The sequence below is a fragment of the Carcharhinus amblyrhynchos genome, chromosome 30 (assembly GCF_965287045.1).
Source record: "Carcharhinus amblyrhynchos chromosome 30, sCarAmb.v2.hapA, whole genome shotgun sequence".
Classification (NCBI taxonomy): Eukaryota; Metazoa; Chordata; class Chondrichthyes; order Carcharhiniformes; family Carcharhinidae; genus Carcharhinus; species Carcharhinus amblyrhynchos.
Genome location: NC_137353.1, coordinates 3,773,718 through 3,800,340, shown reverse-complemented (window position 1 = coordinate 3,800,340; position 26,623 = coordinate 3,773,718). Strand labels below are relative to the sequence as shown.

The window sequence follows — 26,623 nt, the reverse complement described above, 5'->3', positions numbered from 1 at the left end:
TGATAATAGTGTGGACAGGAATGTGGGAAGCTCAAGCTTTGGACAGGGTTGAGTTTTGACCAGTAAAGGTAGGTAAGCAATGGGAGCCAAATCAATAATTATCGATGAAAAACATTTTGCTGGGATGATTTAGTGCATCTGAAAAAAAGGTTAAGAGACTCAATTTTCACTTTGGGGATGCAAAACAGGGGGACTATTTCCAGATCTCAAACCCACCCGGGAGGGGCAATAATCACTGACCTGGAATGTTGACCACAGACCCTCTTAAACATTTGGATTGGTTTCTTATCCAATTAACAGCAGTTAATAGCCTCTCAAAGCTGCATTACTGGAGGCTTTCCAGCTTCAGGTGGTGTGTCTGATTGCAGTGCAAGCCAAGTAATTTCAAGGTCACTTCAATAACAAGGTGCCCTCTCAGCCAATTTTTAAAAGAATTTAAAACATACAAAGCTATCACCGAGGAGAGGGGGTGGAATCCCTCTATTGGGCGATTTGTGGCTGTAAACCCACACAGGTAGGCAAGGGCAGCTTGTAGGTTTGTGTCTGGGCTACTGCTGTGTGCCTGCCTCCAGATAGGTGACTTGCCTCTTTGTGACCTGAAACTGGAGACCAACTAGAAACTCCTAGTCAGCCTCGGTTTCCTACCTTTAACAAGGCTCTTAATGACTAATTGCCTGTTGGCCTTGAGGAGTGAGTGACCTTCCAGGCTGCTGAACCCAAATGGGTCACTAAAGAAAGGAGTTGGGAAGCCAGCCAGCTACATCATTTTTAAGCCCAATCTGCACCTATTCTTGATATCGGCAGAGCCCAAATGTTTCAGCTCAAAGACAGACTGATTTGTCCATGATCCCCATTGGGGTCAATCTGACAAACCGCAGGAATCAATTGGGTGACCCAATGCATCTTGCTTCTCTGGGAGCAAATTCCCTCATCATGATATCAATTTGGGTTTGTTTCCCAAGCACTGCCCATAATTAATCTGATAGGCCAGTTGAGGGCTAAATGGCATTTTAGGATCAAGTATTTAGCAACCTGCCTACATACCGGATTGTCCATCCTCTGCTGTTACTGTAACGCCTAATTCTGAAGTGTATAATGCAGTAAAGTCAAACCCACATCTTCCACCACAAGGCAGGATTTAATAATGAAATAAGGAAATTCAAACCATACCTTTTTCTGCAACTCCTTCACCTGGAGGACATGTTTTATGCTTTCTGCCCATCTGACAGGTGCTGTCAATGCAGTAATATCCTTCTCTCGGTCCACATATTGTATTACGTGTATAGGAACATGCATGCTTAACTTGCAGCCCCAACTCTATAAAGAGAAAACATGAATAAGCTACAAGTGGGATCAGTATGAACCATTTCACTTTATCCCCCTTACAAGGTAGGCAATGAAATAGAGGAACTTTATTAAGATTATAATCTAGAGGATTGATTTTTGGGTGATTAACCTGATGGAGCCACCAGCCAATTGTCCAATTCCATGAAGAAGAGGTGACCATTTATATTTTTAACATTTTCCTCTGCTTTCTGTGTTCTTTCACCAATCACTCACACCAAAATTCTACCTCATTTCAAATGACCCAGAATCCAGAGATCTTTGGGGAGGTGGTCCCAAATTTCCACGATACTTTACAGGAAAAACTGCTTCCTAATTTAGTTCTTAAATGGACAGGTTCTAATCTTAAAATTAATAACTGTCAGTCATCATTTACTGGTTTATCCTCCATGGCAACACCTCTACCAATCAGAGTCTACTTGCCAATCATTCAGCACTCTCTTCTCATGGTAAAAATTGTTCTTTCCTTTATATTTGGTGTCCTTGCAGATTGTTGTGATGAGTACAAGACAAAAAACTTCAACAAAAAGTATATCTTTCAGCAATAATCTTAAGATTACTCGCATCATAGTTTCCTTGTATCTTCTCAATTCAATCCTTTTAAAATGTTAAAGAGTTTAATTAGTTCAACCCTCAAACACTAAGCTCAAGGAATACAAATTTGATGGACCAGGGTTACTGGGGCAATTTAAGATTTGGGGCAGACTGAGGAGTGGGGGTTGGGAGTGTGGGGCAGGGGGGAGTGGGGAGTCGGGGGGAGGGGGGAGTGGGGAGTCGGGAGGGAGGGGGGAGTGGGGAGTCGGGGGGGGAGAGGGGAGTGGGGAGTCGGGGGTGGGGGGTGGGGTAGGTGGGCTGGAGCTCTCCGGTTCCTTGGGTAAGGATGTCCCCAGTCTGAAAGGACACTGCAATTGAGGCACTTCCCCCATCTCCTGTCCGAGATACAGATGAGAATTTTTTCAGCACTGCACCCTGAGTTATTAGACAGTTAAACTGAGCCTATAAACTGAGGCTGCGCAACTTTGGACAGGCTCCCTATCCAAAGCCCTGTCTCCAGCAATCGTGTCTTGGTCAGGGTGAGTGAAATTCCACCCACCTGATTCAGAACCCATCGGGGAATGGGGGAGCATAAGTTCTGATCAACAACTGCTTTTACGTGGCGAAAAACTGCAGCAGGCGACGGTGCAGAGGGACCTCGGGGTCCTTGTGCATGAGTCGCAAAAACCCAGCTTGCAGGTGCAGCAGGTGGTCAGGAAGGCGAATGGGATGCTGGCCTTCATAGCGAGGGGGATTGAATATAAAAGTAGGGAGGTCTTGCTGCAGCTGTATAGGGCATTGGTGAGGCCGCAGCTGGAGTACTGTGTGCAGTTTTGGGCGCCGCACCTGCGCAAGGATATTTTGGCCCTGGAGGGAGTGCAGAGGAGGTTTACTAGGCTGATACCGGAGTTGAGGGGGTTGAGCTATGAGGAGAGGCTGAATAAACTAGGCTTGTACTCGTTAGAGTTTAGAAGAATGAGGGGAGATCTCATTGAGACGTATAAGATGATGAATGGGATGGATAGGATAGAGGTGGAGAGACTCTTCCCGCTCAAAAAAGACAGTAGGACTAGGGGGAACAGCCTCAAGATAAAGGGGAGGCGGTTTAGAACGGAGTTGAGGAGGAACTTCTTCACTCAAAGGGTGGTGAATCTCTGGAATTCTCTGCCCGTTGAAGTGGTGGAGGCTGCCTCGCTAAATATTTTTAAAAAGCGGGTTGATGGGTTCTTGATAAGAGAGGGGATTAAGGGTTATGGGGAGAGGGTGGGAAAGTGGAACTGAGCCACGACAGATCAGCCATGATCTTATTGAATGGCGGGGCAGGCTCGAAGGGCTAGATGGCCTACTCCTGCTCCTATTTCTTATGTTCTTATGTTCTTTATTACTGTTCCTGAGAAAACACTGAGGGGGCAAATATTCCCGACCCACCCTCCATGGGAAAGTGGAGCAGGCGAGGAGTGGACCATGGAAAAGTCCACTGACCTCGGGTAGGATTTTATGGTTTTGGGATGAGTGCGGCTGTAAAACTCCACTCCCAATCTCCAAAACTCATTACAGCGTAAACGAAAAGGATCAAAAGTAGGTCATTCTGTTCCATGATTCAATAAGACACGACTCATGGCCTTAACTCCACTTTCCAGCTTGTTCCCCATAACCTTTGACTCCCAGAACTTTGCCAATCTGCACCTTGAATATTTTCAAAACGTCAGCCTCCACGACAGTGAAATAAATGTGATTGTGATATTTACCTTGATCACAAACTTTACACTTCAGACATTTTTCTAAGCCATTCGGATGTTCAATATATTCTCCATCTGTACAAGGTTTACAAGTTGTACCAAAATCTCTCGTGCAATGTTTGAACACTATGGTGCCTGCAAGAAAATAAAACATGTGCAAGTCAGTTATGGAATTAGAAAACTTCTCATGTTCTTGGAAAACTGTTGACAGAAAGAATTCTGCTGCAAAAGGCTAAGAAAAAAATAAAATTGGAAATGACATGAGAAACTTTATTATTTTTAGACAGCAATAATGGAAGTTCAGGAGGCACAGGTATATCAAAGTGTAATCAAGGAGCTTACTCATGTAAAGATGCAAGTTTTGGGGGGAGGAGGGGGCGTGATTCTCCCATCCCACCGCACTAATTTTTTAGCTTTGTGCCCTGAATTAGTGCGGCAGGCTGGGAGAATCACCTGTCGGCCAATTCACACGTGCATTTCCCAACGCCGAAATCCAGCACTGTCTGGAAACCGGCAAGAAGACAAGTACTTTGCATCTGTTTTTAGTTTTATTTTGCGATTAGTGGGACCGGGACTGAATTTTCCAGGCCCGCTAGCATCTCCCACCCCGTCAGGAATATTTCACTGCAGTGCGATTGAGTGTAATTCTCCACATTCAGGGAACTAGCAGGACACCCCGCTAGAGTAAAAGGAGGGGTGGGGGTGCTGCCTGGGCATGGGCACCCTGACTGTGCCAGCCTATGCCTCCGGCACTGCCCCCAAGATACAAAATGACCATGCCCGGGGGCACCGAGGCACTGCCCACTGGCAATCCCAAGGAAACGATCCATGGGTGTGGTGATGGGGGTCCTGCTGCCACTCTGCCTGGTGATCGGGCAGGCTGGAGAGAGGCCAGCGATTGGGGCATCTTCGGGCGGTGGGAGGGGAAATCTGCCTAGCGGGGGGGTGGTGTGGTGGGTCGTCACTGCTACGGTGTGGGGGGGTCTGAAGATTGGGGTACTCAGACGGTGGGTGGGAGAGGCAGCACTGTGCAGGTCCCAGGTTGTCCAGCAAACTGCAGGCTGACAACAGGGGCCACTGTACACTGACAGCAGTGCGCAACTGTCAGTCTCTGGCATAAATAGGCCCCGCCCGAGCTTTTAATTATATTCATGATTGTGACCTCTACATTGCACAGAATTTGGGAGATTCAAGTGCAAAGTCACACTGAAAAAACTGGTGTGATTTGCACCACTTTTCCCATGAATTTGACATTTAGAATTTTGGGAGAATTGTGGCATTGATACTTGAGCATTAAATACACAGAGGGGGAGGCAGTGGTTTTGTCACTGAATTAGTAATCCAAAGACCTAAGTAATGTTTTGGAGGCCTTGGATCAAATCTCACCATGGTAGATGGCAAAAATTGAATTAGTTTTTTTTAAATCTGGCGTTATAAATCTAATGACTACTATGAATTGATTGTCATAAAAGCCCATATGGTTCACTAATGTCCTTTAGGGAGGGAAATCTGTCATCCTTATCGAGTCTGGCTTACATGTGACTCCAGCAATATGATTGACTCTTAAATACCCTCAGGATGGGCAATAAATGCTGGCCAAGCCAGTGAGGCCCACATCCCGTGCACAAAAAAAATCAGAAAAGTTACGGCATTCAGGAGTAAGTGCTTTTCCATATTTGTCTCAATAATCTACAGATTTTTAATGACTTGTGCAAAAAATCAGTTTCTTCCGTAACAGTGTCAGCTTCCATTGCAACACTCCAGAGAGTTGGTGTTGGACTTAGAACATAGAACAGTACAGCACAATACAGGCCCTTTGGCCCTAGATGTTGTGCCGAGCTATGTCCAATCCCAAGATCAAGCTATCCCACTCCACTTCTCCATTAACACTGAAGGAAGTTTTTCCTGCAGGTTTCCCAGTGAACCACGTGCACTTCGCTTGTGAACACCCATCAGCCTCTATCTGTAACTTGGTCTATATAAAATCCTCAGCTGAGTCCTCTGCTGTAGAACTAGTGTGCATCCTTATGGCAGTTGAAGATGTATGTGTTAACAGAGATAACTTGTTTGAGATTATTAAACATTTTCCTTCACTGCATCCAGGTCCCTGGGACTAGATTCTTGGCATTGACCTCTTCTCCCTCGTCAGTGCCTTCTGAGCACATGCCTGGAAAGTACAGAACTTCACATTTTTCTTTCATCTCTTCCACCAAGAGCTCCAGCACAGCATCTGAAAATCTTAGTCCATGCTCTCTCCAGCTGCTACCCATTATTGATTCCTTCACAACACAATATTTAGAATGATCTCAGCATCACCAGCAGGCACAACGTCCTTCCCCTTTAACAGATTCAGTCGCCTTCCAAACATACAACCACTTCCATCTAGAAGGACAAGGGCAGTAGATACATGGGAATGTCACGTGAAGTATATTGCCTTTCCTTTGCAGTCACTGGGTCAAAATTCTGGAATTCCCTCTCCAACGCCATTGTGGACAGCTCACCACCACCTTCTCAAGGGCAACTAGAATGGGCAATGAGTGCTGACCAACCAGCAAAGCTCATGTCCCAAAATTAATTTTAAAAAGTCAAGATACCAATGTTATAGATCTACCTGTTGGTCTCTATCTCCAGTGAACCCAGTGGGGAATGTTGACTGCACACCGGAACCAATGGAAGGCATAGGCACAGATTTGACATTTTGCCTACCTTTTAAATATAGGTGTGGTTTAATTGTGTATCACTGTCCCTGTGCTGTTTTCCAGGGATTATCCAATTTAACTCTCCGTGTGTTTCAGTAAGGATTCAATTTGATTGGTTGAAGAGCCGTTTTTTTAATCCTACTCACACATGCCCTGCAGAAGGCACGCTGTGCTGGATCAGATGCCTGATTAGAGAAACTCTCTGCTCAAAGGACTGCAAAAACTATGTGGCAGCTGTCAGTGAGGTGAACGGCTCTTTGGGAAACATGGAGCAATCACCACGTTAACAAGGGCATTGAAATGTGAAACCTCAGAATTTTCTTCAGGGTCGTTTTATTTACGATTTAAATAAGTAAACCTGAAAATGAATATTTCAAAGTTTGTTTTGATTACATTAAAAACAATTTTACAAATACTAAAGTTTAGTTTATTTATTAGTGTCACAAGTAAGTTTACATTAACACTGCAATGAAGTTATTTTGAAAATCCTCCAGTTGCCACATTCCAATGCCTGTTCAGATACACTGAGGGAGAATTTAGCATTGCCAATGCACCTAATTAGCACATCTTTTCAGACTGTGGGAGAAAACCAGAGAACCTGGAGGAAACCCATGCAGACATGGAGAGAATGTGCAGACTCCACACAGACAATGACCCAAGCTGGGAATCAAACCCAGGTCCGTGGTGCTGTGAGGCAGCAGTGTTAAAAACTGTGCCTCTGTTCATATTAGTTAGGTGTCATTGGAAAACATGATCAAAAATATAACTGTTACTGAAAGCTTTCAATATTGAAACAATTAGTGATGTGAATACTTCTGAGAAACTGAAATGATTTACAGAAAAATTAAACAAATATCTTAATTAAAAGAAGAGGAAACAGGAGCCATGCATCTCTCACAATGATGCAACTGGCATTGATAAGGGAACATTTATTCATGATGCATTTTATATGAATCAAAACTATGGTCAGCAGGGTGGCACTGCCACCGGGTTCAATTCCAGCCTTGGGTGACTATCTGTGTGGAGTCTGCATGTTCTCCCCATATCTGTGTGGGTTCCCTCTGGGTGCTCTGGTTTCCTCCCACAGTTCAAAATGTGCAGTTTAGGTGAATCAGCTAAATTGACCCTTAATGTCAGGGGTATTAGCAGGGTAAATATGTAGGGCTACAGAGATAGGGCCTGGGTGGGATTGTTTTCAGTGCAGGTTCAATGGGTGAATGGCCTCCTTCTGCACTGCAAGGATTCTATTCAAATGGTTCATAACATTCGCACTTTGAAAAGTTAAAGATAATGATGGTGTTTGTGTGGAGACGATCATTTAAAATAGCGGCCATCACTTACCTGGTGAACACATTGAGCAGCACTCTCCGTCATTCAAATACTCGGCTGGGCCACAGCAGACTATGATTTGTAGGTTAAGAACCAATAAGAGGATTAAACAAGTCTGTAACGAGAAGTGAATTGACATGCACTTTGTTAGATTTTGCTTCTTTTCCATTTTCCTCTATAAAAACATACTGTTTAAACACTTTTAATGTAATAACATGTCTCAAAGCGCAATACAGCATCTTTATAAAACACAATATGACACTGGGTTACAGGAGATAATAGGGCATGTAGTGGGGGTTTCTCTGTCGGTGGCCTGATTCTCTTAAAAACTTAACTCGCAAAGGCAAGATGTCTCAATTCAAGATGTAACTAAAAGATTTAAACATAAAAGACACAATTAAAATTGAATACAGATGATTTTAAAGTTAAGTATCTATCTATTTATATGTTAAATAACATATTAAGATATTGAATTTAATTCAAATATATCGTTCGCCTCAGTCCAATTGCGAACTTTGCAGAGACTATAGAAGTTCAAGAGTTCAACGGCGAAAGCCATTTAGTCAGCAGGAGCACAATGAAGTTTCAAACTCAAGACAAATGCTGAAACATCTAACGGAACATTTAATGCCAAAGTGAAAGGCCCTATTGTCTGGGTGTAAGAACGTATCTGTCCATAGGGCCCTGGACCGATCGTCAGTTGTCTGGCAAAATGCCACTGGGAAAAGTATTCGGATGATAGAGAATCATAGCAACAAGGAAGTTAACCATGCCAGGGGGTGAATATCCGGTTTTTGGATTAGCAAATGAAAGATCCTTAAGTCAAGCTGTGTTTTGCAATTGGCTGAGGTATCTATCATGCTTTGGACTGATGTGATAATGTGCAATGAAATCAAGTCTAAGTTAAGCAGAAGGACTACCTTAGATATCAGAAAATTTGTAATAGATTTGGGAGGAGTCTTTAGCACTGACTCAGGGCTAGTTGACTACCTGAAGGCCTTCCACAACCAAGATTGTTTTGTTTCAGCCAATTGCAAATCACAGCTTGACTTAATGATCTTTCATTTGCTAACCCAAAAACCGGATATCCATCCCCTGGCATAGTTAACTTCCTTGTTGCTATGTCTATCATCTGAATACCTTTCCCAGTGGCACTTTGCCAAGACAACTGACTGTATCGATCTAGGGCCCTGCAGACAGATACATTCTTATACCCAAACAATAGGGCCTTTCACTTTGACATTAAACGTTCCTTTAAATATTTCAGCATTTGTCCTGAGTTTGAAACTTCATTGTTCTCCTGTTGATTAAATGGCTTTTGCCGTTGAACTCTTGAACTTCCAGTCTTTGCAAAGTTCGCAATTTGACTGAGGCGAACAAATATATTTGAATTAAGTTCAATATCTTAATATATATTATTTTATATATATATACATAGATATATATACACACATACTTAACATTATAATCATCTCTTATTCAATTTTAGTTGTGTTTAGCATTCACATATGAGCAAACTGTTAACATTATTTCAGTAGGTGAAAATCATCTTAACTCTTTCCTGCCCAGCTGTTGGCTCTGTTAATTAATTCAGAACCCCCTTCTACAGGACAGATGACCAATAGCTTAGTCAAAGGGGCATCTTAAATGAGAAAGGAAAGGTAGAGAAGCATGTGAGGTTTGGAGGGAGAATTCCAGGGCTTAAAGCCTTGGCAACTGAAGGCATGGACACTAATGATGGAGTGTTTACTTAACTTTACAACTCTAAACTGGCCTTTCTTCAATGGATTGGTACAATTCGAGCTATGGAATTCTTCATGTCTGTCAAAGCTGAGCATCAGTGAGAATTAAATACTTGCAGCGGGAACATTTGTCCTAACCGATTTTTAATAACATGATTCTCCTTTTAGTTACTACTTAATTCAAATAGCCCTTAAATAAAGTAGTTTGTTTTCAGATGTTAAAGTCCTGCATTATAAATTGCTTGGAAGAAAAGCCTAATAGGAAGATGTAATAATATTTAATGTGATTAAAATGAGGGCATTGGTAACAACAATCTTGATAAGGAATGGAAAAGCAATTATGCAACTGGAAAAAGATTTTTTAACGAATTAGAGCAAAGTGTGGATTTTTTTAGCACGGTTTACGTTGCTCTGTAGGCTCAGTGCTGACAATTAAAAGAAGGTGCAGATTGATTATTATCACTGAAAGAACAAAGATTTTTTACACATAGATGGTCAGCAAAACCTATAGAATAATTATTCAACAGGATCTGGACAATTATGTAACTGTTATAATATTTTTGTAACTAAAACACCTTTGTACTTGGTAATCAATTGTATTTTATAAGCCCATAAACAATTCCTATTAGTTTACAGTCAATTTTTCAAATTACTGAGTTTATTTGAATATTTTAAATTCCAAATCAGTTCTGAATTAAAAGTACATTTTGTGTAAATGGAACATTCTAGGTATAAAAATTGGCATGTTGATAAATCATGACCACTGGAAAAGTAAAAACAAGTTTAAGCATTTTAACTGTTTGCGGCAGTTTCTGAATTCTAACTGGTGGCTTTGAAGAAAAAAGACAGTTCGATTTGTGAATTTTTCTAACCATTTAAATGTGCATGAATTTAAAAGGCTAACTGAACAGATAGTGAGTGACTGGTTATCTGAGACAGATACTTGTAACTAGGTATAAGCAAGGAATGTCTCTAGTGTTGCTAGATTGGTGACATCGTGTTGTTATCTCTATTGTGGCAAGAAAATAATTAATTTAAGTAAACCTGCCCCCTGACAATCAAATACTACAACAATTTGTTTAAAATAGCAGCATAATTAAATTAGAAGTTTCCACAGTTTATTAAGAGATTCAGTTGTTTAGCAGTGAATGAGATGGAAACTCCAAACAAATGATGGATTTGTCAGCTGTGGCTTTGATTTTGATTTGATTTATTGTCATATGTATTAACATAAGTATTGTTTCTTGCCTGTATAAACAGTATGCTTTATACAGGCAAAGCATACTGTTCATAAAGAAGGAAACAAGAGAATGCAGAATTTAGTGTTACAGTCATAGCTAGGGTGTAAAGAAAGATCAACTTAATGCAAGATAAGACTATTCAAAAGTCTGACAGCAGGACGGGAAGAAGCTGTTTTTGAGTCAGTTGGTACGTGACCTCAGACTTTTGTGTCTTTTTCCTGACAGAAGAAGGTGGAAGAGGGAATGTCCAGGGTGCGTGGGGTCCTTATTATGTTGGCTGCTTTGCCGAGACAGCGGGAAGTGTAGACAGAGTCAATGGATGGGAGGCTGGTTTGCCTAATGGATTGGGCTACATTCATGACCTTTTGTAGTTCCTTGCGGTCATGGGCAGAGCAGGAGCCATACCAAGCTGTGATACAACCAGAAAGAATGCTTTCTATGGTGCATCTGTAAAAGTTGGTGAGTGTCTTAGCTGACATGCCAAATTTCCTTAGTCTTCTGAGAACGTGGAGGCATTGGTGAGCTTTAACTAGTGTCGGCATGGGGGGCCCAGGACAGGTTGTTGGTGACCTGGACACCTAAGAACTTGAAGCTCTGACCCTTTTTACTTCATTCCTGTTAATGTAGACAGAGGCACCCGTTCATCAGATTTTCTATCTCACTCCTGTACTCTGTCTCATCGTTGTTTGAGATCCGACCCACTACGGTGGTCAGCAAACTTGAAAATCGAACTGGAGGGGAGTCTGGCTACACAGTCATAGATGTAAAAGGAGTATAGCAGAGGGATTTGTTAGTGAGACACTCACATCCTGGTCAGAAAGTTCTAGCACAAATATCAAGACTACCTCAGTGCAGCATTCCCTAATCACTGTTGGAGATGTCGGGTGGAATTTTCAGTTTTGGAGATGGAAATGAGGTCGTGATCGGAAAATTTCCGTGCTTCCCGCTGAGCATCGGGGCAGGTTTTTGCACCCAATCTTCTGCTCTTCAGCTCACTAATTCTGCATCAGTGAGCAGCTTGTCAAATCTCATGGTGGGTGGGCAGTGATTCATCTTCCCTGCTGTTTCCTCTGATCTACCGCTGTGCATTTTGATAGCCCTGATATCCTCACATTCCCTTCCATGTTGATGTCCCCATGCCATTTGTTGATCTGACCCATCTCTTCCTCAGCCCTCCTGCACCCTCACTTTCAGAGACCCACCCCATGAGACCATACAATATCCTCAATGACTCCACATTTACCAACCTTCCAAATCTAGAAGCCTCCAATCAATGTTACTGTGCTCGTTAACTCTCATGACTATGACGCCTAGGACCAAATGACCTGTGCACCATTCTGTTCAGCGACAATTCCCTGCACATCATTCTATACACTAATTTGGAGGGGAGATGTGATTCTGGCTTGCCTTTTAATGAGTATTCACAAGATGCAATTGAGGATCCAATCATAGGTCAGCAGCAAAGCCTTTAGCCCACCACCAAAATCGGGAGAACAAAATTCCAAGCTGACTTTTGAAATTACTCCAAATTTTGTTAGCACAACACTTGCCACTGGTGGGAGTAGAACATTCTGCCCATTATCTTATGAACATACAAGCAAGGAGTCGGCCATTCAGCCCCTTGAGTCTGCTCTGCCTTTCATCAGATCATGGGCTATAAGGCAGAAGTCAGAGGTAAGTTGCTTGGATGAGCGTGGCTCCAACAACACTCGAGGCTTGACACCATCCAGGACAAAGCAACCCACTTGTTTGGTACCCCATCCACCCCCCTTCAACACTCCCTCCAACAGAGCAGCAGTAGTATGTTTCATCTATAACAGTCACTGCACCAATTCACCAAGGTCCCTTCAACAACACCTTCCAAACCCACGACTGCTACCATTTAGAAGAAGAGCAGCAAATGCATGGAACACCACCACTTCCAAGCCATGCACCATCCTGATTTGGAATTATATTTCCATTCTTTCATTGTTGCTGGGTCAACGTTCTAGAACTCACTTTCTATCAGCACTGTAGGTGCACCTACACCTACAGTTTAAGGCAACAGCGCACCACCACATTCTCTAGGATGTTGTGGGAAAATCACTACTTGGAGTCAGATCTAAAGATTCAACTTGCAGTTTTATTGGACAAAGCTTTGGGAGAATCGCTGAGCTCTCTACAGCGCACGCAGTCACCTTCTCAACTTTAAAATGGCAGTTGAGCATCTTTTATACTTTTACAAATAATAGACAAGTACGGACATCGACAGTTAGCACATTATACATACAGTAGACGGACGTTGGCAGTTATCATATCGTTGTACATAGAGTAGATATATTTATGCCCCCCATCAATGGCTGATCTCGTTATCGAAACTCATTGTTTTGGTTCTGTTTTATCTCAAGCTAAGGTGCCTCAAGGTCAGATCTATTTCCTGCAGCAATGCAGACACTAACAGGCTTTCTCTTTGTTATGCAATGTCTGTGTCCAAGTCAGTACATCTTAATGTCTTTTCCCAAAGTCCATTTTGTGCCAGGTAACCATCTTGTATCTTTTAATTTTGATTTTACTCCAACAAGGGCAATTATGGATGGACAATAAAAATGCTGACCTTGTCAACAACAGACACATTGCATGAAAGAAAAACAATTCTATATCATTGGCAATGAAACAGGTCTTGGAATATAATGGATTCTTACCTGTTTCATTATTCTTCTAGTTCCTGATAATATAACAATAATGTAAATAAATTCCTAAAAGGAATCTTCAGAATTTAACATTTTTACTTTTACTGATAATAGCTTTATATTTACACAGAAAATAAAATCAAAATTTGAATGGTAGGATATGGAAACACTAATTGGAGTATATTTCAGGCCTTCTAGCTCCCTGGTGGGAATCACATTGGCTCAGAGAATCTGGCACTAGCAGAAAAATAGGTTTTGTGCCCATCATGATGCACCCAGCCTGCCATGCTGGCCCTGATCAGGTTTCCACCCTTATTATTCAAAGGCTCAATGAGCAGAATGACTTGCTCCCGCTCCCATTTCCAATGATCTGACTTTGAGTTCACTGCATTCCTTTTCCACATCAACAAAAAACTCTATTCATCACTTGAATCTATCCATTATTTTCCTCACCATTCCTCCTCACACAATGTTGACTGTTCATCTATCTAGGTTCCAGGCAGGATAATGGCCTTCCAATGTATAATAACTCATGGAATGTACTAATAAAACATGGTACTTTGGTTGCTCTATAGCTATGTAAATGTAAGTTGTTTCTGATATTATTTAACACTGAAGAGTTATACGGACTCAAACCATTAAATCAGTTTCTTTCACCACCCCGGTGAACTCCCTTCAGTGAATTTTAAAATGACCTCCCTGACATCGGTGTCAAATTCAGTTCTCACTATTCTACACATACCCCATTCAGATCTTCTCCGAACCAGACACTTTTCACTCTGAGCTGCAGTTATTCCATTTCAGATTATCTTTGCAATTAATTTCTCTATCTCCCAAAGTATGAATATCTTTTGCAGTAATTAGAATTGAACACAGTATTGCAAATGGAATCTGACCAATCCATTTCAAAGCAATAGCTTAAGATGTGGACATTAAAACTTTGATTTTAATTTCCAGATTCTGCCACGACTGACAGTTCGGCTGCCCTTAAAATCACCTGCTGAATTGGCCAAAGTTACACAATACAAATTGTTGCTTAATGCTCTCACAGGAGTTAACAATGACAAGTCATGTCTCTCAATGACACCTCTTCCTCTCTCCCCTTCAACTCCTCTCAGTCATATCCTTCAATTGTCATTAGGACAAACTGAAACAGCTCTGCTTGTGCCTATATATGTATATATGTAAGATAAACATACTCACAAGTCACAAGAAACTTTCCCCCCAAGCGTAAAGTACTAATACTTTACAAAATATTATAATGTCATATAGAATCTTATCCAGCTTCTCAATTAAAAGAAATCCAGCATTTAAAATAGAGGAAAAAATACATCAGATCTTAATCATTGTTTGACTGGAGCAAAGCAGAGAGGAAGCGATTCGTGTCAGGAGTGCTGAGGTTGACAGATTTTTTTTCTTATGACTGGTGTAGCTAAACGGGCCATCGAAAATGGTGATTTGTAAAGCACTCTGGGACAATTGTGCAAGAACTAAAACGACAAGCTGCAGTTTAAAGACAGAGACAAACAGGCTGCAACCCTGACAAGTGAATAAACAGGATGTGGGTCATCTCCAGGATGAAAGAGACTTTCTAGTCACACTGTGTACCAGATATAAGAGCACCGTGACCCCTTATTTAGGAGGGAGGTATGTGACCTATGTGCCTCCAGCACCTATAGACATGGCCACTGGGGACTGGCTTGGGTACTTGCCAGTCACGCAAAGTCAAGTCAAGGTCTTGTATTGGACTTGAATTGTAAGTTAACTTATTGTTAAGTGGGTGGGTGATTATTGATTGTGTGGGTTTAAATAAATATTGGTTGTACTAATAAGACGTCTATTCATAGTTATTTGTCCACTGTATAAGGGTTAAAACAGACTGTGTGGCAGGCAACACTGGAATTTTACCACCTCGCCTGTCCCGGACTCGGGGTGGGTGAGGCTCGCAGAATGGTATTCTCTGTTGGCCTCGGGTGGGATTTTATGAGCCTCGCCCAAGCGAGGCAAAACAAGGCAAAAGTCAGGAGTGTGATAGAATCCTCTCCGCTTGTCTGGATGACTGCGGCTGCAACAACACTCAAGAAACGTGACACCATCTCTCTGCGTGGAGCGTTTGAGGAGCTCGGCATGAAATTAAACAACGGAACCTCCAAGGTTATAATCTCTTGCAAATTGGCATAGGGTATGTAAAATTAAAGAGATTAGTAAATGGCTCAAAGTCTAGTATGGAAGAAGTGGGTTTCGATTCATGGGGTACTGGGATCAGTACTTGGAAAAGTGGGGCTGTATTAAACTGAAAGAGAAAACTTACTGGGGTTGATCTTACCAAAAAAATTCTACGTCCAGGATGGGCGGGAAAATGCAAGAGATTCAGATCTGGTTTTTGGGCAAGTTCAAAGCTGCTATCATATGCACTCCGTGCATGAAAAAAATCAGCAGAAATGATTTCTTGCTGTAGGGGGAGGGGAGTGAGGTATAAGTCACCTGAATGTTGGCTGAGAGCAGCAGAGGGCATCATTGCACATGCACAGGTCTCTAGCAGCGGAGACCCGTCACGCAGCCTCTGCTGCTCCCAGCCTGCCTCCATAGCTCCCATAAAGCACATGCCTCACAAACATAGCCATTCCCCAGCTCTGTGGGAATCTGCAGCCGATTGCAACTCCTACCACCTGCCCAGACTGGTTGCCCTCTCCTTCTCTTTCCTTGTCCTGATCGGCCGTTGACCATCCCCCCCCTCCGTGATTGGTCACTCAACCCCCCCTCCAATGCCAGCCTTGATCATCCCCCTCCCTCACCCACTGATTTTATTGCAAAGTGACAGTGTGTCCCCTCTCCCTCCCCGTGCCAGGGTGTGAGGCTGGCCTGACAAGGGGCAGTCCCCCTTGTCCCAGGCCTCCTGGGGAGGGTGGGGGGGCAGGGCAGATCCTCAATAGCCTCCGGATCTACTGGCAAGGCGTTCTTGATTGGTCGATGTTGCTGGATTCATGTTGGAGACCACAGAGGCAAGTGAGCCTGGACGTTAGCATCCTGGGCTCATTAAATCCATGTAAAATACATTTTAAATATATTTAAGTCATTTATTCATCCTCGCACTGGAAATGGATTCAAGGTTGACCTTGCCAAATATCCGGTTCCGTTAAAGTCGCGAGAGGCGAGAAATCGATTTTCTGATTCTCGCACAATCTTACCGTCTCGCCTTGCTCACTGGCCGGCAGGGCACAATGGTAAGATCGCCCCCACCATGTGGCAAAGAATAGTGGTAAACAAGACGATTGGGAAAGTTTTAAAAACCAGCAAATCTGGCCTCCTGGACATTTCCTGCCTCATTGAATCACTCGTGGTCTCACCAACAGGGACAGGCGCCATTGCCACGTCATTGAAGCACCTGGGTGCTCGGAGGCATGGTTGGGCAATGCCCATCAGGCATTGTTAGCCTGGAACTACTCACCAGGCACGCTGGCACTGCCCACAGGGCATCATAACCGTGCCAGTTGTGCCAAGAAGGTGGGCCTGAGTGGGGGTGGGATAACCGAGGGTGAGGGAAGGGGGGAGCTTTGCATAAGAGGAGAGCACTTTGGAGGAAGGCAATGAGGGAGCTCTGCAAGGGATTGGGTATGCAAGCGGTGGTGTGATTGGTAAAGGTGGGGTGTGAAAGGTGGATAATTGGCAAAGGGGGTACATGCGGGGACGCTGCAGAGGGAATTGCGACAGAGGACTCATTGGGAGGGCCCCGATGTCTGAGACCAGTGTTGCCATGAGGGGTTACACTGTCGGTGATGATGGGGGGGTGGGTGGGGGGTGTTGGAGTCAATGTCTGTGGGGGAGGATTGGCAGAATATCTCCCAGTGCACTGAGTGAGTGGGATGCCAGCGATACTGCATCCTGAGCAGTCTTCAGCCAGCTTCCCTGGTGACCAAAGGCTCTGCCACCTCCCCACCCCTACCAGCGTGAATCTCCCGGCTGCTAAAAAAAATTGACAGCGTGTAGGAAGATTACACAGGGTAGCTCACTGGAAAACCTACTTTCAGACTTCTATGACACTTGGGGTGCGATCTTACCGGCTCACCATGCCAGTTGATCGGTGTTGTAAGCCGGTAAAATAGGGCAGGAGGTGAAAAATTGGGTTCGCGCACAGTTTCTCATCTTTTGCGATCTTACCAGCACGGTTTTGCCGGCAAAATCAGCCTCGCACCCGATTTCAGTCACAATGATTTGATTAACGAGTATGATCTCTATTGTCCGGGCTCACTAATGTTGACCTCCCTCGCTTACTGAGGTCCTCACTGGTGGAGACCATCTGTGATTTTCACCAACGGGGCCAGACGTGATGGCCTCACTGGTGGGAGCAGAGCTATTGAGATTCCTGGGTGGTTGGGGAGCAGGCTTGTATCCTGGCATTGCCCACCCTGGCAGTGCCAAGGAGCAGGGCCTGGGGAGGGGAAGAAAGGGGGGAACTCTGCTGGGTGTGTGGTTTCATCAGCTGGAGAAGCGAAAGGGAGCGGGAGGTGGTAGAACTCTGCAGATATCTGTGGTGATGATTGGGAGGGGGGGCTGAGTTTAAGAAGGATCGATGAATTAATGATGTTAATGAGAGACAACAAACTGACAGAGAGACAAACGGTCAGTGAGAATTACTTTCCGTCTTCAGCAAACTCCATCGACAATAATGTGTACTTGTGATTTTCTAATGTGTCGCTGCCCCATCCATCTCCACACCATCCACTGGAATTCAGATCTCCCCCCCCCCCCTTCCCGGTTTTAACCGTGAGGAGCTGAAGGTCCCGCGGGCCCCTCCCGCCCCCAGTCCCAGTCCCGAGCCCCGAGCCCGCGGGGGACACGGTCTCAAACCCAGTCACTCACCCGTGAAATTCCCCACCCGATAGCGGTGGGAAACCCGGACCCCATCCGCGGGGAGGGGGGGGGGAGATCGTTAAACTCTCAGCTTTTGAAACTCTCAGCTTTAGTCAGGAGGGAACTTGTTTCGATTTTCAGTTTCGTTTTCGCCCGCGATCTTATCGCCCAATGACAGAGTTCTCTGTGCTAATCTCTGTAGTTCACAGTGGTAAACAAAATGCAGTTTGTGGTTTTGTTGAATATTGGACTCTCTCCCTGCAGCCTTCCCCTTCCTCAGTGTTTGTGTGAAATGGACGATTGTTTTAAAGGCTAATTTATAAACAGGTTCAGTGCACTTGGTTGCTGTTTGTTAGGTTCAAATCTGACAATACAATTTCCATTCCCAGTGTCACCAACCAGAAAAACTGGAGGAGAAACAAGGCTCTCCAGTGCCCACTGTGGTTTTAGGTGCAACCGGGCTTCCTAATGCTGAAAATGGGGTGGAACTTGTGTGTGTTTTTGGTACCAGTTGGTGTGCAATGCTGATTTGAAACGAGTGCTGCCATTTTCAAACACTATTTTTAAAATTTTTACATTTTTTTTACTCCATTCATAAAGTTGTAAAGAAAATGCTCAATGGATTGAGCAAACCCAAACCAATTCCAACAAACACATTAGATGTTGTTGTTCGTCCATCATCAGCGATGAGGACCTTGACACCATTAGTCATTTTGAGGCTGGTTGCGGTGTGTCCGAAGATGACTGATCAGGCCAATTCGGGCATGGAATGTCCTGGCACATACTGGACAGGCTTGGGTAGACACTCTAGTTGTTGCACTGGTAGCTCTGGACCTGCGCAGCTCGCACTTAAGTTGTGCTTCAACAGTACACCTTGCTTCATGAGCTTGACAGCCTTTGTGGATGAGGCAGCGCCAGGTAGGGCGGTTTTGTGCCAGCGTTTCCCAGGTGGTCGTGTCAATGTCAAGTGACTTCAGGGAGGCCTTGAGTGTGTCTCTGAAACGTTTCTTCTGCCCTCCATGCAAGTGCCTTCCAGCGGAGAGTTCCCCAAAAAGGAGCCGCTTTGGTATGCGCTCATCTGACATACGGATGATATGACCTGCCCCCTTGGGGTCTGCGCTCTCATCAGCAGTGTGTGGGCTGATGGTAGACCTGCTCTAGAGAGAACTTCAGTGTCAGGTACTTTGTCCTGTCATCTGATGCGTGATATTCTGCGAAGACAAGTCATGTGGAAATGATTAAGCTGTCTTGCATGCCTTCGATACACAGTCCACATTTCACAGGCATACAGGAGGGTAGTGAGTACCACGGCGCTGTAGACCTTCAGTTTTGTTGCTGGGCTGATTCCTTGACATTCCCATACAGTGGAGCGCAGTCTACCAAAAGCAGAACTTACCTTTGCTATTCTGCAGTTAACTTCTGCATTAATAGTCACTGCTTGGGAGAGGGTGCTGCCAAGATAAGTGAACTGGTCCACTGCCTGTAATTTCTGCCCTTTGATTGTGATTATGGGTTCTGTGTACGGTGCACGAGGAGCAGGCTGCTGCATGACTTTGGTCTTTTTAATGTTGATGGTGAGTCCAAAGTTGTCACAAGCCGTGGAAAATTTGTCCATGCTGACTTGCATCTCTGGCTCTGAGCCAGCAGACAGTGTGCAGTCATCGGCAAAGAGGAAATCTCTCAGAACAGTCTTTTTCACTTTGATAATAGCTTGAAGTCTCCTCAGGTTAAAAAGCTTCCCATCCACTCTGTACTTGAGGCTGATTCCAGCAACACTGTCCTGGAAGGCATCATTCAGCATGGCAGTAAATATCATGCCGAACAATGTAGGTGCGAGCACACAGCCCTGTTTGACGCCATTGGTGACTGGGAATGCCTCAGCAAATTCTCCACCATCCAGTACTCTGGCCATCATGGAACTGGCGTACCATCTGAATGGAATTTGGGGGGGCGGGCAGCCAAACTTTGACATGATCCTCCACAAGCCTTGTCGGCTTACAGTGTCAAAGGCTTTCACGAGGTCAACAAAGGTTGTGTAGAGCTCGCGATTCTGCTCCTGACACTGTTGGCGCGCAGGAAAAATCATGTCAGTAGTCCCACGTCCTTTGCGGACGCCACACTGTGACTCTGGAAGCAGGCCCAGCTTCAGATGAGTGACCTGATGATTTAGCAGGACTCTTGCGAGGATTTTTCCTGTGATGGACAGCAGCGAGATTCCTCAGTGGTTGTTGCATACTTGCCGATTGCCCTTCCTCTTATAGAGTTGTACGATGGAAGCATCTTTAAGTTCCTGAAGAATGGATCCTTGCTTCCAAAAGGACTGGAACAACTCGGTGAGCTTCTCGTTAAGTGCAGGACCGGCAGCTTTATAGATCTCTGCGGGTATGGCATCTGCCGCTGGGGCTTTGCCACTGGATAGCTGGCTGATAGCTTTCGTGATTTTGGCTACTACCAGTGGGTCATCCTTGGTGCTGTTGATATCAACCTGGGGAATCCTGTCTATTGCCTCATCGTTAATAGATGACGGTCAGTTGAGGACGGCTTCAAAGTGTTCAGCCCATGCCTGCAGGACCTGAGCCTTCTCTGTAATGAGAGTTGTACCATCTGTACTCAGGAGGGGGGAACTCCCAAGAGATTGAGGTCCATAGAGGCTTCTTAGAACCGTTTTAAGTCGTTTCTGTCAGCATATCCCTGTCTTTCATCTGCCTTGAAGCTCAGCCAGGCATCCTGCATTTTACGCAGTTTATTCTGGACTGTCCAGCGAGCACTGGTAAAAGCATTTTTCTTGGCAGCTGAAGATGGGTCATTCTGACAGGCCCGATGACGACAGTGCTTTTCAACAAGTAGAGCCTGTATTTCCTCATCATTCTCATCAAACCAATCATGCTGCGTGCGGGTGGAGGGCCTGAGCGTCTTCAGTGCAGATGTATGGACAGCATCCCTGAAGCATTCCCAGTCGTCCTCAGCGCTGCCTGCGAGGTGTAGGTCAGCAAGCTTGATTTCTAAGTCTTCGGCCAGTGCTGAAGCTGTGCTGGGGTTCTTTAGCTTGGCCACATTGATTCTTTTCAGAACCTTGCTTCCTTGTGGTCGCCTCTTGGGTCTGATGCGGAGCCTCATTTTGGAGACAATGAGCCTGTGATCTGTCCAGCAGTCAGCACCACACATGGCCTTGGTTACCCTGACATCCTGCCTGACTTTTCTCCTGACAATGACATAGTTGATAAGATGCCAATGCTTACAGCGGGGGTGCATCCAGGAGGTCTTGTTACAGGTAGGCAGACAGAAGGTTGTGTTGGTGATGAGGAGGTTGTGTGCTGCACAGGTCTTCAGTAAGAGTAGGCCATTACTGTTACACTTACCCACTCCATGCCTCCCAATGACTCCCTGCCAGATTGCAGAGTCACACCCTACTCTTGCATTGAAATCACCAAGCAAGATCAGCGTGTCAGTACTGCTCACTGCTGATAGTAGGGCGTCTAGTTCTTCGTAGAACGTCTTTCATCTCATCCGGGTTGTTCATTGTGGGGGCATAGGCGCTGATCAGGGTGGCTTGACTTCTGTTCTGTAACGGAAGCTGTAATGTCATAGGCCAGTCGTTCACACCCTTGGGTAGACTATCAAGTCACACAACCACATTAAAAATCCAACTGAATCCAATTCATTGTCCTCATAAAAGAGACAAAGAAGCGCCAAGCCGACAAGATGAGGCATTTCCCCTCATCTTGGGCTCCATCTGATGCTTGACCTTAGCCAAATTTTAAAGTGTTAAACAGCAGGAAGGAATCTCGTCAGCATGACCTAAAGCAATCAAGAACTGCACACAGTTTAGTTCCTGGATTCTACCCTTTGATGCAACTGGCTGAAGAATCTTCTTGTGTTTGTAATCTCTGGTTAAGGGATCAGCTATTCAGGATTGAGATGAAGAGGATATTCCTCATTTGGAGAATTTTTGAAATTCCCTACCCCAGAGGACTCTAGATCCTCAATCATTGCATGTATTGAAGACTTGTGGATGGATTTTTGGGCAGTAAGGAAATCGAGAGATACAATGACAGAAACGGATCGTGAGGTTTATGCAGAAGTTCAGCCCTGATTTCATTGAATGACAGAGCTAAAAGTTGGGCCACATGTCCAGACCACTCAGGATCTTATTTCAAACGCCCCTTTGAAAACATCAGTGAATACAAACCTAACCCCTCCAACCTTTCCTCATAAGTCAACCTGTCCATTCCTGGTATTAGGCTGGTAAACCTTCTCTGAACTGTTTCAAACACATTTCCATTTCTCTTCAAAAAGGGGACCATTACTGTAGATAGTACCCCAAATGTGGTCTCACTGGGGTCCTGTGTAATTGAAGCATAACCTGCCTACTTTTGGGGATAATCAGTTACCCTCACAATAAACAGTCTGTTTTAACTCTTATACTGTGGACAAATAACTACGAGTAGACGTCTTGTTAGTACAACAAATATTTATTTAAACCCACACGATCAATAATCACCCACCCGACCAACAATAAGTTATCCTACAGGAAAATACTAGAATTCAAGTACAAGACCTTGACTTAACTTTGCATGACTGGCAAGTACCCAAGCAGATATTGGCCTTTATCTGCGTGCTGGTCTTGGTAGTTGTCTGTGTAGTCTGGTCCTTTGGTCTGGTGTGGCACTCTGGTTCTGATCTTCCTTCCTTCCTTCTCGGGTGTGGCGGCTCTCCTCATGCTGGCAATGTTCACCATTGTTGTAGCTTATTCGTGGGGTCAGAGAGAGGGAGATTCCTGGTTGTGCAGTACCCATTATACGCCATTTGGTTTCACGCCCCTTTTTGGCCATTGCCGATCAATTGATCAGGACTTGATCACCCTGATCGATAAGAGTCCAATCAGGTGCTACCACACCGATCTCTGGGTGTGAACCCAGCGGCCATCTCTGTAGGTTTTGGAGGCACATAGGTCACATACCTTCCTCCTAAATAAGGATTCACGATGCCTTTATGTCTAGGACACAACCCAGTGTGACCAGAAAGTCTCTTTCATCCCGGAGCTGGCCCATATCCTGTTTATTCATTCATCAGGGTTGCAGCCTGTTTGTCTCTGTCTTTAAACTGCAGCCTGTCAGTTTAGTTTCTTGCTCAATTGTCCCACAGTGCTTTACAAAACACCATTTTAGATGGCCCATTTGGCTACAAATCACATTTGATAAGCTTTCCCAATTACTTGCTACACCTGCATATTAGCCTTTGCCTATGATGCAGTTTTTGTGGTTCATTCACCTGAAGGTGCATAGTCAATTCCACACACTTTCTCAACTGATGCAGAGGAATTTGGAGTCAGGATTAGCCAGCAAAAAAACAGTGACAATGACATGAGGTGGTCAGTCTGAAGTAACATTACAACAGAAAAGCATTGAAATGAAAAAGGTAGACGTATTCTGCTGGCATCAACAATCTCAAATGAAATGAAGCTTGGTAAGGGGATACCAGTTTATTGCTACAACATTAGAAAAGCTTCCAGTGGGAAGGTGGTGCTGTTGTGAGAGGAAGCATAAGGCATAGGAGCAGAATTAGGCCAGTCGGCCCATCGAGTCTGCTGCACCATTCAATCATAGCAGGTATTTTTCTCATTCTCATTACTCCTGATCCCCTTATTAATCAAAAACCTATCTATCTCTATCTTATAGACACTCAATGACCTGGTCTCCACAGCTTTCTGTGTCAAAGAGTTTCACAGATTCATCACTCTCTGGCTGAAGAAATTCCTCCTCATCTCTGTTTTAAAGGATCGTCCCTTTAGCCTGAGCTTGTGCCCTCTGGTTCTAGTTTTTCCTACTAGTGGAAACATCCTCTCCATGTCCATTCTATCCAGGCCTCGCAGTATCCTGTAAGTTTCAATAAGATCCTCCTTTAACCTTTGAAACTGTAATGAGTACAAACCCAGAGTCTTCAACCATTCCTCATACAACAAGCTTTTCATTCCAGGGATCATTCTTGTGAACCTCCTCTGGACGCTTTCCAAGACCAGCATATTCTTCCTTAGATATGGGCCCCAAAACTGTTCACAATACTCCAAATGGGGTCTAACCAGAGCATTATACAGCCTCAGAAGTACATCCCTGCTTTTGTATTCTACGATGTGGAAATGGCAGCGTTGGACTAGGATAAACACGGTAAGAAGTCTCACAATCTTGTACTTATCTTGTATTCTAGCCCTCTTGACATGAATACTAACATTGCATTTGCTTATCTAACTGCCGACTGAACCTGCACGTTAATCTTGAGAGTTTTGATCAATGACTCCCAAGTCCCTTTGTGTTTCTGATTTCCCTAAGCATTTTCCCATTTAGAAAACAGTCTATGCCTCCATTCCTCCTTCCAAAGTGCATAACCTCACACTTTCCACATTGTATTCCATCTGCCACTTCTTTGCCCACTCTGCTAACCTGTCCAAGTCCTTCTGCAGCATTCTCAATACTACCTGTCCCTCTACATATCTTTGTGTCAGCTGTAAACTTAGCAACAGTGCCTTCAGTTCCTTCCTCCAAATCAATCATGTATATTGTGAAAAGTTGTGGTCCCAGCACTGACCCCTGAGGCACACCATTAGTCATCAGCTGCCATCCTGAAAAAGACCCCTTTATTCCCACTCTCTGCCTTCTGTCAGTCAGCCAATCCTCTACCCATACCTTTAACACCATGGGCTTTTAACTTATTTAACAATCTCCTATGTGGAACCTTGTCAAAAGTCTTCTGGAGATTGTCATCAACTTCAGGAAGCGTAAATGAGAATATGCCCTTGTCTACATCAATGAGGATGAAGTAGAAAGGGTCAAGAGCTTCAAGTTTTTAGATGTCCAGATCACCAACAACCTGTTCTGGTCCCCGCCATGCCGACACTATAGTTAAGAAAGCCCACTAATGCTTCTACTTTCTCAAAAGGCTAAGGAAATTTGGCATGTCAGCTATGACTCTGAGCAATCTTTACAGATGCACCACAGAAAGCATTCTTTTCTGGTTGTATCACAGCTCCTGCTTTGCCCAAGACCACAAGGAACTACAAAGGTTGTGAATGTAACCCAATCCATCACACAAACCAGCCTCCCATCCATTGACTCTGTCTATGCTTCCCGCTGCCTCGGCAAAGCAGCCAGCTTAATTAAGGACCCCAGGCACCCCGGATACTCTCTTTTCCACCTTCTTCCATTGGGAAGAAGATACAAAAGTCTGAGGTCATATACCAAGCAACTCAAGAACAGCTTCTTCCCTGCTGCTGTCAGACTTTTGAATGGACTTACCTCGCATTAAGTTGATCTTTCTCTACACCCTAGCTATGATAGTAACGCTACATTCTGCACTCTCTCCTTTCCTTCTCTATGAATGGTATGCTTTGATTGTATAGTATGCAAGAAACAATATTTTTCACTGTATGTTAATACATGTGACAGTAATAAATCAAATCAAATCTAAATAAATGCAATAAATAATGCAAGTCCTTACCCGTGGTAGTAGCCAATGTCATTTGAGTCAAATGGCCGATACATCATTGTCACAGGTAAATAATATGAGATGCGCCTGATGTTAGCCAACGTGTATGACCCAAACTGGGACTGTGAAAACATTTTCCGGTCGTTCTTCGTGCTGCTTCCAGACTTGAATTCATATCGGTTGATACTGGGCAGAGATTTCAACTGTTGATTGAATCCTGCCCTGGATCGCTCCTCCCCCAGGACCGCTGTATCTTCCAAGTTGGCAGAAATTATTAAATCATTTCTCACGGAATACATAGTGTTAGACCCACCCCAGACATTCCCTTCCACCTTCTCCCGTTGGGAAAAAGATACAAAAGTCTGACAACATGTACCAACTGACTCAGCTTCTTCCCTGCTGCCATCAGACTTTTGAATTGACCCACCCCTCATTAAGCTGATCTTCCTCTACACCCTAGCTATGATTCTGAATTCTCTCCTTTCCTTTTCTATGTACAGTATTCTTTGTCTATATAGCACGCAAGAAACAACACTTTTCACTGCATACGAATACTTGACAATAATAAATCAAATCATTGTTGCTTCTTTCAGAAAGAAAATTTATTCATGAATGCAAAATAAATCCCTGAAAAATTTATACCATTCTGAACAGACTGTGTTTTGGTTCAGGGAGGTACATTTAAGGTTTTAAACTTCCAAAAATATTCAAGTGTTTGGTATTGGAATGTATTTTTATTTAAAACTATCTGAGCTGCAGCTTTTGTTTCCGTTGTTGCTTGTAAACATTCAGACTGAGGATCTGACATGGGATCTGTCCTCTCGGTGAGCGATGGCAGGATTCACTAAATTGTAGCCTTTCCCCTGGGTCTTTGTGCAGACACAAAAAATCAGCACAAAATTCTGGAAGAGGAAATGAAACAGGTTGGCCACATTTAATCAGTATGTTTTGTTTTCCAGATCCAAGGGCAACTTTTGCCAAGTTACCAGCATCCAC

General features: G+C 44.1%; 1 protein-coding gene across 3 annotated transcripts in view; it reads right to left on the bottom strand.

The window, feature by feature from the left end:
• Nucleotides 1–26,623, bottom strand: part of LOC145360047 (tumor necrosis factor receptor superfamily member 5-like) — a 179,267-nt gene that overhangs the window by 27,866 nt on the left and 124,778 nt on the right. The window contains exons 2-5 of one of the 3 annotated variants that reach the window (XM_080214953.1): nucleotides 25,640–26,529; nucleotides 7,658–7,760; nucleotides 3,627–3,752; nucleotides 1,171–1,317 (exon numbers count right to left, since the gene is read on the bottom strand). In XM_080214953.1, coding sequence (XP_080071079.1) covers nucleotides 1,171–1,317; nucleotides 3,627–3,752; nucleotides 7,658–7,670 — 286 coding nt within the window. In that variant the 5' untranslated portion in view covers nucleotides 7,671–7,760; nucleotides 25,640–26,529. Of the gene's footprint in view, nucleotides 1–1,170; nucleotides 1,318–3,626; nucleotides 3,753–7,657; nucleotides 7,761–18,157; nucleotides 18,227–25,639; nucleotides 26,530–26,623 lie in introns of those variants that run through there. The other 2 variants (XM_080214952.1, XM_080214951.1) reach the window with 2 other exon arrangements.